This window comes from Mytilus californianus, unplaced genomic scaffold (assembly GCF_021869535.1).
Source record: "Mytilus californianus isolate M0D057914Y unplaced genomic scaffold, xbMytCali1.0.p SCAF_7, whole genome shotgun sequence".
NCBI lineage: Eukaryota > Metazoa > Mollusca > Bivalvia > Mytilida > Mytilidae > Mytilus > Mytilus californianus.
This window is the reverse complement of record NW_026262723.1, coordinates 19050358-19064174: the sequence shown is the minus strand read 5'-3', so window position 1 is coordinate 19064174 and position 13817 is coordinate 19050358. Positions and strand designations below refer to the sequence as shown.

The window sequence follows — 13817 nt, the reverse complement described above, 5'->3', positions numbered from 1 at the left end:
ATCTAGAAAGGGTTTAACATGAAACAAAGTTTCTGCAAAAATATATGAATAATGCATTTTCAACTCTTACTTCAGGAAAATTAATTACTTTTTTATATTAGAAAATTAAGGAATAAAATAGAAATAATCAATTTGATGTGGCCGGGTAGTATCAGAACAGCTTTAATACATTTGATAAACATTTTTGAATTTACTGTTTATTTTTTATTTGTTGCAAACCAGATGTGAAAACAGGCTTGATATACATATAGCAGACTTTACATATGTTTCACTTATCCTTCACTGTGATTTTTATTTTCGTACTGTAATATTTTAGAAGGAAAATTGCAGATATAGCAAGATGTTCATTTTCTTCTCGTCTGTGTGTCCTTGATAGGTAACTGTAAGTGGGACAACTAAACACATTTTTAAATTTTTTTTACTAATATTCTGACAGCAAAGATGGATGTAGAGGCCTAAAGATTTTTTTTTTATTAGGTTAGTAAAATATTTACATATGGAGATAAATATGTCGACACAAGTGATTTTATTAGATATCAGAAATACTACCCAATCAGAATTAAGAATTAAAGTAATATAATTCCTTAACAGTATATTACCTAATTTAAAGCAAGGTGCTCTATTTGTAAAGTAAGACATATACCTAGTACCCATAAAAAATATAAACCGGTTTAAAGACAAAGTATGTTGGTAAAGGTATAGGAGCTTAGCTAGTTTAGGATCCTTGATGAGAAAAATCTAGATACTATCACATGTTTACAATAAACCATAAAAACATTGCTAGAAATATTTTTTATGTGCCACCTACGATAGAAGAGGGGCATTATGATTTTCCGTCTGTGCGTTCGTTCGTCCGTCCGTCCGTCCTGCTTCAGGCTAAAGTTTTTGGTTGCTTCAGGTTAAAGTTTTTGGTCAAGGTAGTTTTTGGTGAATTGAAGTCCAATCAACTTGAAACTTAGTACACATGTTCCCTATGATATGATCTTTCTAATCTTAGTGCCAAATTAGAGTTTTGACCCCAATTTCACGGTCCACTGAACATAGATAATGATAGTGCGAGTGGGGCATCCGATCCGTGTACTATGGACACATTCTTGTTTTGAATGTCTTTCAGTAAAGGGATACAATCTATTCCTGCATGTCCTTTGAGTCTTTTGGTCTGGTTACAGTATTATAAGCCCAAATAAAAAGAAAATGATAATTCTTAAATGATTTTTGTAAATATATACAAATACTTGAATACGATTGGTTTGTTAGAACTTTTTTCCTCGGTTTTACACTTTAACAGACTTCTGTTCAAATCAAAAAAGGAGTTGTGAAAAACTAAGGAATATCTGACCAAACCCTACCTTTATTTATGTAGGTAAAAAGAAACACAGCATATCTTTTTGTACGCCTAATTAAGACTGCATAATTACAATGCTTTCAGATTTTGAATTGAAATCATTTTATAGAATTGGTATAAAAATTAATAAATTTAGTGAAATTTTGTGTTTACATCTGCTATTTATATAGTACATATGCTGCTAATACCTGTGCTTGTTCAAGGGAGTTTTACTTTCAGAACACCCCCTTTTTAGGTGGCATTATGAATTCATTCATTCATACTGAGCAACAGGTGAAAAAATTCAACTCATTCAAAAAAAAGGTTGTGTTTAAAGCTGATTCAGTTTGTTAATCAATTTGTAACCTTTTTAATACTTTTGTGCCTGATTGATTGTTATTGTTTAATGCCACTTTCAGCACTCGTGGCAATTTCATGGCGACCAGTTTTTGTCGGTGTAGGAAGTCCGTTGTCATCTGTAACTTTTTACAAAAATCTACTTCTTGAAAACTACTCCGCCAAATTCAACCAAACTTGGCCACAGTCAACATTGGGGTATCTTGTTTAAAAAGTATGTTTGAAGATCCCGCCTGCCAACCAACATGGCTAAAAATATAACATACATGTAAAATGTAAGTTCTGCCTATTATCTTGAAAACCGCTATGAAAAGAGAAAATCTGACAGGGGCAGAAATATTTAGAAAGTTGTTCATTTACATCGAAACTGTCAGACGACTTGCTACAGGAGTTATTGCCCTTAAGTTACGAATGTTACCAATTTTTTTACATTTTTGCCTGTTATCTATTTGCAAAAATGATCAGCAAGACAAAATCTACAAATAGGTCATCATGCAACTCTATAGGAATTATTTCCCTTTGATGACGATTTTTACCAATTTTGTTTACATTTTTGGCTTATATCTTATAAATTATAATAGACAGAAAAAAACTTAAGTTAAAAAAAGATCATCAAATCATTGAACATTGCTGAAAATGTCAGTCGTTTCCTTATTGGAGTTCTTGCTCTTTAATGATAATTTTTACCAATGTTTGCAATTTTGCCTATTATCTTGAAAACTATAAGCTAGATAGACACTTTTAAATGCAAAAATTATCTGCTAGACAAGATCTACAAATAAGTCAAATCTTGCCGAAATCATCGGAGACTCTTTTTGATCCCATTAAATGACGATTTATTTTACCCTTGTTTGTGTTTTGGGCAAAAAAACTAATACTTTTAGTCCACAATGTTGGATAGTGTCCTTTGTTGAAGATGCACACAGAGCTAGGTGAGAGACACCGGCTCCTTAGAGCCTCTAGTTATTATATGCTGCAACTGGAATAACATGAAGTTTTTCACCAGTTGATTGGTTTGAATGAATGAATAATGTGTTCAACCATTCTGAAGTGTGAAAGTGACTCTTGCATAAGCACAGTAAGAGGAGTTTTTTTAGTGTGCACTATATCATCGTATATAAAGTGGTTTTTTTTACTTAAATATTTTAAACTAATATTAATCATTAATGAGCTTGTAATTCAGTGGTTATCTTTGGTTCATGTCTGTCATATTTGTATTATTATGATGTAGTTCATGAGTTATCTTTTTAATTGTTCACATTTTTCATGTCTGGGCCATACATTTAAGGAATAACAGTACTGTAGTTGAAGAGTTGCCACCGTCAGTTGGCGATTTGACGATCGCAAATGCAGTTTTACTGGCGACGCATAGCGGAGACCGTAAAACGGAAATTTGCGACCGTCAAATCAAAATTGACGGTGGCAACTCTTCAACTACAGTACTGTTATTCCGATTCTAATGCATTACAAAAAGAAATAATACGTTAGAGTTTGGAAAAATGCATAAGTTTGAAATAAAATAAAATTCCGCGAAACTTCATGAATGATTTTGGCGCAAAGACGTCATTGCTAAACATGACGTCATACAAATGAAAACTTACAAACTGAAGGTAATTTCATTACTTCTACGATTCAAATTTGGATAAAATCACATCAAAACAGCGATTGTTAGGTAGATGTTGTTTTATTTTTGATAATATTGTAGTAATATTGACATTTGTTGATCCAATGAATTCAAAATGGTGGGTCCCTCCTTAGTTACGACTGGTCAACTGTGGATTTGACGGTAACTTTTAGCCAATGAAAAAGATTGTTACATAAAAAATGCATTAGAATACAGGTTTCTCACATTGCTGAACAACATTGATCTATAATTGCTAATATCCATGTCATTTAGACTCTGGTGGATAGTTGTCTCATAGGCAATCATACAACATCTCTTTATAAATATAACAGTATCATATAACTTGTCAACCCTTGACAATGACAAATTGTCATTATTTACAGTAAGCTTTGAGGGTAAACATCTGGAGTCAGTTTCACAAAAAAACTTACAACTAAGATTGATCATAGGTATACTGAACAGCTAAGATTGATGGTAGGTATACTGAACAGCTAAGATTGATCGTAGGTATACTGAACAACTAAGATTGATCGTAGGTATACTGAACAGCTAAGATTGATCTTAGGTATACTGAACAGCTAAGATTGATCGTAGGTATACTGAACAGCTAAGATTGATCGTAGGTATACTGAACAACTAAGATTGATCGTAGGTATACTGAACAACTAAGATTGATCGTAGGTATACTGAACAGCTGAGATTGATCGTAGGTATACTGAACAGCTAAGATTGATCGTAGGTATACTGAACAGCTAAGATTGATCGTAGGTATACTGAACAACTAAGATTGATTGTAGGTATACTGAACAACTAAGATTGATCATAGGTATACTGAATTGTTCTTGACTTACAATCAATCTTAGTCGTAAGTTTTTTTGTGAAACTGACTCCAGATGACTACTGTAAATTCAGAAATTATTGCGTTGATTTATTATTGTGATTTTTGAAGAATGGACAAAAATGTGGGTCTAATTATTGTGATGTCAGGAAAATCTGCATACTGATGTATGCATCAGATATCTGAATGCGAGTTCTAACAATTGCGATACTTACCCAGTCGCATTATTCGCAATAATAAAAACCTCGCAATAATTTCTGAATTTACAGTATGTTTGACTGACTTCATCCTTTATCATGCAGATTTGAATAAAAGGAGATTAAGGGTAATTAATGACACAGCAATCCAACAACAAAAACAACAAAAGAAATTTACAGGGCAACATGTAGTCTGCAACAATAGACAAGGGTCTATGGCAGCCTAATAGTCTATGCAATTAGTCTCTAAATTAATATATACTAGAAAAATTTGTGAGTAGATTTAAAAAGTAAAATCACAAAAATACTGAACTCTGAGGAAAATTCAAAACGGAAAATCCCTAATCAAATGGCAAAATCATGATAAAACACATCAAACGAACGGACAACTGTCATATTCCTGACTTGGTACAGGCATTTTCAAATGTAGAAAATGGTGGATTGAACCAGGTTTTATAGTGCTAAACCTCTCATTTGTATGACAGTTGCATCAAATTCCATTATATTTACAACAATGCGTGAACAAAACAGACATACCGGTAATAGGTAACATTGTCAAAATATGGGTACATCTTTTAACAAAGATTTGACTCTTAACACCAAATTCCCTTAGCGAAAAAAAATATTAATATACAAATAAAGACAACCACTGAATAGGTCCTTGACTTTAGTCAGATTTATGGACATTTTGAAATAACTATACAATGTGATTGGGGAAAGTTTATTGAATGTCTTAGATCTTTATAGAATATTGAGGATAATGATAAAACCAAACTATGTAAAAGGTTAACAGTCAAGGTGACTTATCAGAATGACATGTCTTCCTCAATATTGAAACAAGAGTTAAAATAGTAATCAACCCGGCATACCAAGGTATCCACTTCATGGACTCTTACTGAAAGGATTCACACAGGCGTTGGTTCACCAGACGGAGTTTAAAGAGTTAAAATAAATGAAAGTGTGGTTTGATGAAAACTGAAATTTGAAAATATCAGTTATGATTGACCTGACTAGAATATTAATTGCTTGGAAAAGTTTATTTAAAAAAAAAAAAGTCTTAAAAAAGTTGAGATTTACCATGGTAACATTTTATACAGTCAATATATTTGCAGGTGTGAATATTTTGATTTCTCTGTTCATCTGTTCTTTTTGTCTGTCTATCATTCTGACATCACTTTGTTGTCAACATGACTACACCTTCCTTTCAAACCCCCTTAAAATTGGAAATAAATGATCACTAATATCAAAGCCTTGGATGAGCTCAATTGTCAGATCAATCAGGAACAACCTTGTTGGGGAAATAAGGGGTGGGGGTGGTAATGTGAATGTCACGATGAAAATGTGCACCTTACTTTGTGTACATATTTGGAGAATTTTGTAGATTTTCCTCTGGATAAGTAGTGAGTAAAACTTTATAGTTTCCAGTAAAATTCTCAAGGGAGGGTACCTATTTGTGTAATTAATTTCTTTTTCAGTTTTAACCCAGAGCCTTCAAACTTTTTTAATGTTTTATTTATACAAATATGTGCCCCAAATTTTTGTAAGCATTTGCAAATTTTCCCGATGGTGAATAGATGGTACCCATTTTTTGTCAGTTCAGTTATTAACCTTAATGTCTTTGAACTCTCTATAAAAAAATGTGTATTTTCAATCAAGATGTAGCAGTAGTAGTTGATTTACACCTCACTTTGTGTGCTCATGTGGAAAAATTGAGTATGTATAAGCTGATATCTCCTTGGAGGCTGTATTTTTCCTTAGTGTTTGCTAATTTGTAGAAATCAATAGAGATCACCTTTCCTCACTAACATTCACTAAAGCAAGTCAAATACTACTGCCATTACTGTGGCTGTTCAAATTATGTTCGATCCCTATCAAATTTAAATGAATATTTAGTCTTTATTGAAAAATTGGATGAGATCTTCAGTAAATATATATACATGGTAAATTATATTTTACAATGTTCCAAACAGAAAAGCTAAAACCTCCTTTCAGTGCTAAAGTTAATTTTGCATAAGGAATCCACAACCACAGTTTCAATTTAGATAAAAGGCTTTTTATCACGTTGTACCCAAGCAATAATCCTAGAGAATGGGATTTTAGGCTATCTTCCTGTAAAGTCATGAGTGTCCCAAGGTTCTGTTCTTGGGCAATGCTTGTTTTTAATCTATAAAAATGACATACCATCTTGCTTACATTCCACAATATGCCTTTTTGCAGATGATGTTATTGCATATCTAGTAATTGAAACTGAAAGTGACTGCAAAACTCTTCAAAACAATCTGACAATTGTAATGTCCAGTCCATCAAACAAAAATGAAAATCCAGTTACCATTACAAGGTTACAAACTTACAAGCATGTCTACTTCCATTACAGAATTGGTCACAATATGAAAACGGATGTAGAGTGACCATATTTTTTTAGCTTTTCTCCAATTAAGAGTATCAGACTATCTGCAAATAAGTAAAGAATATTTATATGCACAGTTAAAAATGTTTGTGTTGAGGTTGTGAATTTTATTCTTCCGTTACATGTTAGGGTAACTAACTGCCAATCATTGAGGATATATACAATAACACTTATAGCTACTTGGCCACGTGCTTAAACACATTAACAGGCAAAATATCTTTGGATTAAAATCAAATCCGACTTAAAATGGCAGAATCATATAAACAATATATGCAATAAGCTCCTATCATACTTGGTTTTCTTTGTTGTAATTTTCACGTCAGTTCAACGTCAGTAAAGGAAAAGGCAAATAAATCAATCGATTATGCCAGTTCAGTTTAGGGCCCTTACTTCAGTTTTAGCTACTACATATTTTGCTTAATGACATAGCAGACAGAAGAACAAATGTATGCCATTTCATGTTTCACAAAATTCCCCAGAAACTAGTTACCATCCCAGAAACAGACAGATTAATCCAACCACTCAGACAGTCTTAAAACATGCACTCGCTTTCATACCAAATTCCATCTTGCAGAATACAAATGCATCAGTAATTTTCACCAGCCACAAAGGGGGCTCAGTATCAGATATGTGAAGCTGGGATTTACAAAAAACACTCCCCATTCATATATTGAAGATTTGTGTAAATCTTGACCCATACATATATTTCTGTGCAGAATCATAAACCATTGAAGTTACTGTGGGTTAACTATTATTTGTTGATACCAATTTTCATTGATTTATTGGGTTGTGGTAAACCAGGAATTTAAATGTTCAACACACCACAACATTTATAAAGGCTTGTATGCAGACTTTGGAAAAACCACAAAATCAAATATCCATGGAAACACAACTTGTTATTATTCCTTAGTGAATTTTCTAAATTTAAACTGAATATTAGCATAAAAGAAATTATGGAACAATAGCTTAACTTAATCCTGGTATATATGATGAGTATATTAATAAATTGGCTTTTTGTTTTCAGTTTTACAGTGTAAAGAGAAGCCACCTTTAAGTGTAGTAGGTGATGTGAGTGGTAGGATAGCTATAATTGTTGTAAGTATTGTTACCTATCAGCCAGTAGATAAGGGTTTTTGTCTTGCCTTGACAGAGTCAAAAAGCAGGACATAGGTATGCTGTTTCCGGCGGTGGCGGCATCAACAATGTATTAGTTTGTGATTAGGTCTAGTTTATGGTGAACCACTAGAGGTAGGTCAATGATATTTGGTATGCAGTTGTATTAGCATTGGCACATCTCATTTCCATGGAGATTATTTGTTCCTGCCCCCTCAGTCATGGTCTATTGACTTTGAAACTTTTACTTAGTTTACATGTATTAGTTTGTGATTAGGTCAGTTTATGGGGTACCACTAATGGTAGGTCAATGATATTTGGTATGCAGTTGTATTAGCATTGGCACATCTCATTTCCATAGAGATTATTTGGCTCCGCTCCCTCAGTCATGGTCTAATGACATTGAAATTTGTGCTTAGTTTACATGTATTAGTTTGTGATTAGGTCAGTTCAAGGGGAACCATAAGTGGTAGGCCAATGTTAATTGGTATGCAGTTGTATAAACATTGGCACATCTCATTTCCATGGAGAATATTTGGCGTCGCCCCCTCAGTCATGGTCTATTGACTTTGTAACTTTTGCTTATTTTACATGTATTAGCTTTTGATTAGATCAGTTTGAGATGGCATTTGCAGGTCTCGTTTCCTTTGAGATTATATAGCCCCACCCCTTCATCATGGTTCAATGACTTTGAAATTTTTCATAGTTTACAAGTTAATGTTTGTGTTTAGGTTTGGATAAAGGGAACGACATATGATAAGTCAATTGTATTTGGTTACATAATGCAGTTGAATTAACATTGGCACATCTCATTTCCATGGAGATTGTTTAGCCCTGTACCTTCAGTCATGGTTCATTGACTTTGAATATTTTCATAACTTACATGTTAAAGTATTGCTTTTTTTATTTGGTGTTTGTATAAAATATTTTGGAAGTTTGAGGTTACATGGTTACTAAAGCTTGTAAACAGGAAAAAAAGGGTGGAAATTTGATCGGTTAACTTCCAGTGATGGTTATTACCTTATATGCAATGAAATGTTATGTGAAATTTTGTCTGTAGTACTGGACAGAATAAAACTTTTCTCATGCCAAGTATTTCTTTATTTGAAACAATGATAAATCCTGCACAATTTTTTGAAAAGTGCCAATTTGACAAAGACTAATAAGGGAAAAACAATGGTGGTATTACTCCCTAGTGTCAATTTCTTTCAATATGTAAAAATAGGTTTCTCAGATACAGTTTTCTTGAGTAAAAAACTCAGTATCTTCAGCATATTTTTAGAACTTTATATTCAATTGGAAAAATTGTTAACTTTTAATCGAATATTCTGCTTCATGAAAAAAAATATCAAAAGTTGCCGATCTTGGTATAGAAAATGAAACATTAGAAAGGGATGGAGATATTTTCAGATGACTTTTAATGGTCTTCAGATAACTTTATTTCAGGGCAGAATCATTCCTGATTTCTTAAAAGAGTAGAAAATAAATTATTTATACTATTTATTTTAAGTTATGATTTATTGTTTCCAGGACGATATGATTGATGATGTTGTGTCCTTTGTCAAAATAGCCGAAGTATTAAAAGACCGTGGTGCATACAAGGTATTTGTAATGGCTACACATGGTCTCTTGTCATCTGATGCACCCAGGTTAATAGAAGAATCTTGTATTGATGAGGTGAGAAAACTATATATTTCTTTTGTTTTTCAGATAAGATCAAATGCACTTAGGGCTGTTCCAGCATTAAATGCAAAGGGGGGGGGGGGGGGGGGGGGGGGTGGGGTGGGGGGGGGAGGGGCAAAGGGATTTTTTTTTTTAAAGACAAAAACCACCCATGAAATAAATATTTCCATTTAAAAATTCCTATAAAATTCTAAGGAAAATGCAACCACTTATATTTATTTTATTTGAGTGCTTCCCATCCCTACCTGATTAATTTATGAACAGGCCTTTATAGGTAACAAGGTCAGGTTATTTCCATACTTCATGCTTTAAGCATTTTTATTCCATTAGAGAAATACTTTAATTAATTAGAGGGAAATAAGTTCAAATCATAACTGGAACAAAGTAAACAAATTGGTATCGAGTATGCTCAAAGCTGAATTAAAAAAAAACAAAAATAAAGAAAGCATATAGAACAGCCTCCTGAAAATTGAAAGCAAACAACAAATAAATCCGTTTGATCCTTAGCCAAATAAAAAGAAAGAAACAATTATATGCATAAAAAATTGCAATACAAAAAGAAAGCGGAAAATAAAATCCAAATTAATATTACTAAAAAAAAACAACCAAAAAAACTTACCAAAAACAACAGCAAAAAACACCTTCAAATTGAGACAGTGATACAAAAATATACATTTTGTAACAAAGAAATATTACTGCAGTAGCATTAGTATTTCATTAAAATGTCTTCTTAGGTTGTAGTGACAAATACAGTTCCACATGAAATTCAGAAGATGCAGTGTCACAAGATAAAGACTGTTGACATCAGTGTCATGTTGTCAGAGGCAATACGCAGAATACACAACAATGAATCCATGTCCTACCTCTTCAGGAACATTGCTCTGGAAGATTAATCATAGTTATCTGTTAATGTGTCATTACAACTAGTTATACCTGTTATGAAAATATCTTATTTTTCTATACAATTGTTCAAAGTGTCAGCACTTTAAAGTAACATCAAGGTATATGATATAAATTATCTGGTCCTCAGTTTTGGCTGAGTTAGGCAAATAATTGGATTTGAAGTCACATCCTGTAAACAATTAATACAAATTTATCTTCTGGAAACAGAAATTAGCAATATTTTTATCAGTGAAAATTTCTAAATAAACAGTAAATTGTTGTTTTTGAGTTTTTTACCATGGGAGACAACTCTAACTTAAAATATGAAAGATGATTCTGAATAGCAAATTAATGATGGTTTCCATTCTTAAGAGATGTTTTTTTTTTTAATTTGTCAAATTTGTAAATTTTGCTGATAAAGATAACATTTATTTTATTTTACATGTAAAAATTCAATGTTGAAATATCAAGTACAAGAACTGGCCAGTGTCAAGTTAATTTTTAAGTTCTAAGGAAATGTGAATGTCTTATTAAACTAGTGGAAAAAATTTGAAATATAAGATACTGTTTTTAAAGGGGCATTAGCTGTCAAATTTGTGTTTGCCAATTTACATAGCAAAATTTTTTTAGCTTATTTTGACAAAATTGTACCAAACTAAATGCTAATAGTAAAATACTTTTTCAATGTTCTGCTTTTGTAAATCATATTCTATTTTTTTTTCTTAATCGTAGCTAATGCCCTTTCAAGTATGTTTTGCAGTTTCCCCCTGGTGTTTTTAAGTATTTTGTTGCAATAACTAAAACATTATACATTGTATTTCATGCCTATTCTGTTAATTCACATACCTCATATGATGAATCTATATTGATGGTTTTTGTTGTTTTTGGTTTTTTTTTTTTTAAGAATTAGGTTGGTTTTTTAAGTTTTAATGTTATTGTTGCCCATTAGAACATAATGAAAATTTGTAATTCTAATCCATCATTTAACAAAGTTATTGCTTTATTATGTTACTGTTTGTTCTATATAAATGACCTGTTCCCAGATTGAAAATTGTTTTTTTTTCTTTTCCAATAAATTAGAGATGGTTTGTAAATATTTGAGGGACATTTTTTCATAGTTTTTCAGATGAAAATGTTTTCTCCATAGCTGTTTACTATATTTTGTAAACAGTATTTTCTTTGTATGATGCTGATGACCAAAATTGTATGAATTATGTACTTAAATATGATAGACATATCAAAATATCCCTATATTAAATTCATAGTGATCTCTTTATTCCTTGTGGACCAACAAAGTCCATCCCCAGCATTTGGTGGATACACATCTCTGAATGTTTGGTAAGTGTAGCGATTTGTGGACTGTTTTATGTTATTCATTGAAAAGGTGTTATCGGTCCTTATACAGCTTATGGTTAGTCATTAGCCTATTGATAACTGTTTTTATTAATACACCCTTTTATGGGACATATTATGGTATACTGTTGTCCAACTGTCTGTCGGTCCGTCATCAACACATTGGACAATAACTCAAAAAATGCTTTCACCAATTTTCATGAAACTTTTGGTGAATTGTTTATATCTGTTGACGTAAGCTTCCTTTGGGTTTTATGAATTTCTGATTTTACGTTTCCGAGTATCATGACTTTATTCTTAAAAGGGTGGAATTTTCCAATTTTCTGGTTATAACTCAAAAATGCTTTGAACAATTTTCATGATACTTTGAATTGTTTTTATATATTGACATAACTTCCCTTTCGATTTAAAAAAAAATCTGATCTAATGTTTTCGAGAATTGGAACTGTATTCATAAAAAAAGGGGTATTTTCCAGTTTCCCGACAATAACTCAAAAATACTGAGCAATTTTCATGAAACTTTGGTGAATTGGTTATATCTATTGAAAATAGCCCCTTTTAGTTGTTTTTTTAATAAATTTCTGATAGACATTGCGGAGTTATGTAACTTGATTTGTGGAAAAATAGTTGAAAACTGTCCCTTTTTCACACTTTGGATGGTTAGAAAATTTATTTCTTCCAAAATTGAGGCCAAAAAATTAGTTAAATTCTAGATAACCTTACATTTATATTCATTGAAAGCATAAAGTTGAGATAAAAAGAGCAACAGCATCTCATACACTCATGGTGCAGCTCTTAATTTTTTTTTTGTAGTCATTGTACTGTGAGTGAACTTATATTTGAACAATTAATTAATTCAGAAAATGTCATTTTGTAGATAAAATAAATTTAATTTTAATTGATTTGAAGTAAGAAGTTTTACAGATTCGAAAGTTTTAAGGAAAAAAACATTTTTTTCAAATATAAAAAAAATCCTTAATTCTTAGAATATCAAAATCCTGTTAAGTTACCTGTATTTACATTTTTTAAAAAATAATGTTTTTTATTGCAGTTTTTTGTATAAAATGTGGTCAAGCCTTATAGGAATGATGATTCTGGGACTAAAGAGAAGTTTTCATTTTGTATTGATCAGGTTGCATACATGACATTAATATTGTAACTATGCATGTTTATAGAAACCTTTTTAAACGACCGCAAAAAATTTTGCCGTCGTATATTGGTTTCAAGTCGTCAACGTCGTTGGAAGACATTTGGTTTCCGGACAATAACTTTAGTAAATGTAAATAAAAATCTATGAAATTTAAATACAAGGTTTATAACCACAAAAGGAAGGTTAAAATTATACCACAAGTTTCCATACCACAGAGGGATGGTTAGGATTGGCTTTGGGGGGTTATGGCTCAAACGGTTTAGGAATTAGGGGCAAAAAAGGGGGAAAAACAAGGGTTTCCTCGTTAATGGACAATTAAAAAAAAGTACAAAGTTATGTTTGGATTACCTCCAATTATTATACAAATTCAGACCTGTATCAAGCGTGAATATTGTGTCCATTTTTGCCCCAACTGTTCAGGGTTGGACCTTTGCGGTCGTATCCAGCTGCTCTCGGCGAAGCAATTTATTGATATAATAAGAAATAACATTTTTATCTGTCTGTAATTACTTGGCTAGAATTTTGAATCAAAGTACTTCATGGAAATTCCTCATTCTCAAATTTTTGTTTGCCATTTTTTCAAATAAGAAAAAAGAATTACTGTAAAGGCTGACTGCTGCTGTCAAAACGAGGAGGCTTAATAGGCTTTATTTGGTTTGAGGGTGGCCATTGATGCTATCAGAGACATGCAGGCTTTGGAGCCTCTAATTGAAAAATAGTATTATTTGGAATTAATCAGAATGCATATGTAAGAAGAGTTAGATTCAATACAGTCCAACAACAACAGCATTTATGTTCATTTTTATAGAAGTTTTTGAATCATTATCAACTGTTCTTGTTCATATTTTTTGTTGTTGAAGACTTGTCCTAATAAAATCTTTGTTATAAA

General features: G+C 31.9%; 1 protein-coding gene across 2 annotated transcripts in view; it reads left to right on the top strand.

Moving 5' to 3' along the window:
* LOC127709921 (phosphoribosyl pyrophosphate synthase-associated protein 1-like) overlaps nucleotides 1-13817 on the top strand; it is a 22844-nt gene extending 9027 nt beyond the window's left edge. Inside the window, exons 7-10 of one of the 2 annotated variants that reach the window (XR_007985853.1) lie at nucleotides 7772-7842; nucleotides 9391-9537; nucleotides 10278-13089; nucleotides 13130-13817. Coding sequence is in view for 1 of the 2 variants with exons in the window: in XM_052215625.1 (XP_052071585.1) it covers nucleotides 7772-7842; nucleotides 9391-9537; nucleotides 10278-10436 (377 nt within the window). In the remaining variant the exon portion in view is untranslated. Of the gene's footprint in view, nucleotides 1-7771; nucleotides 7843-9390; nucleotides 9538-10277 lie in introns of both variants that reach the window. The other variant, XM_052215625.1, reaches the window with a different exon arrangement.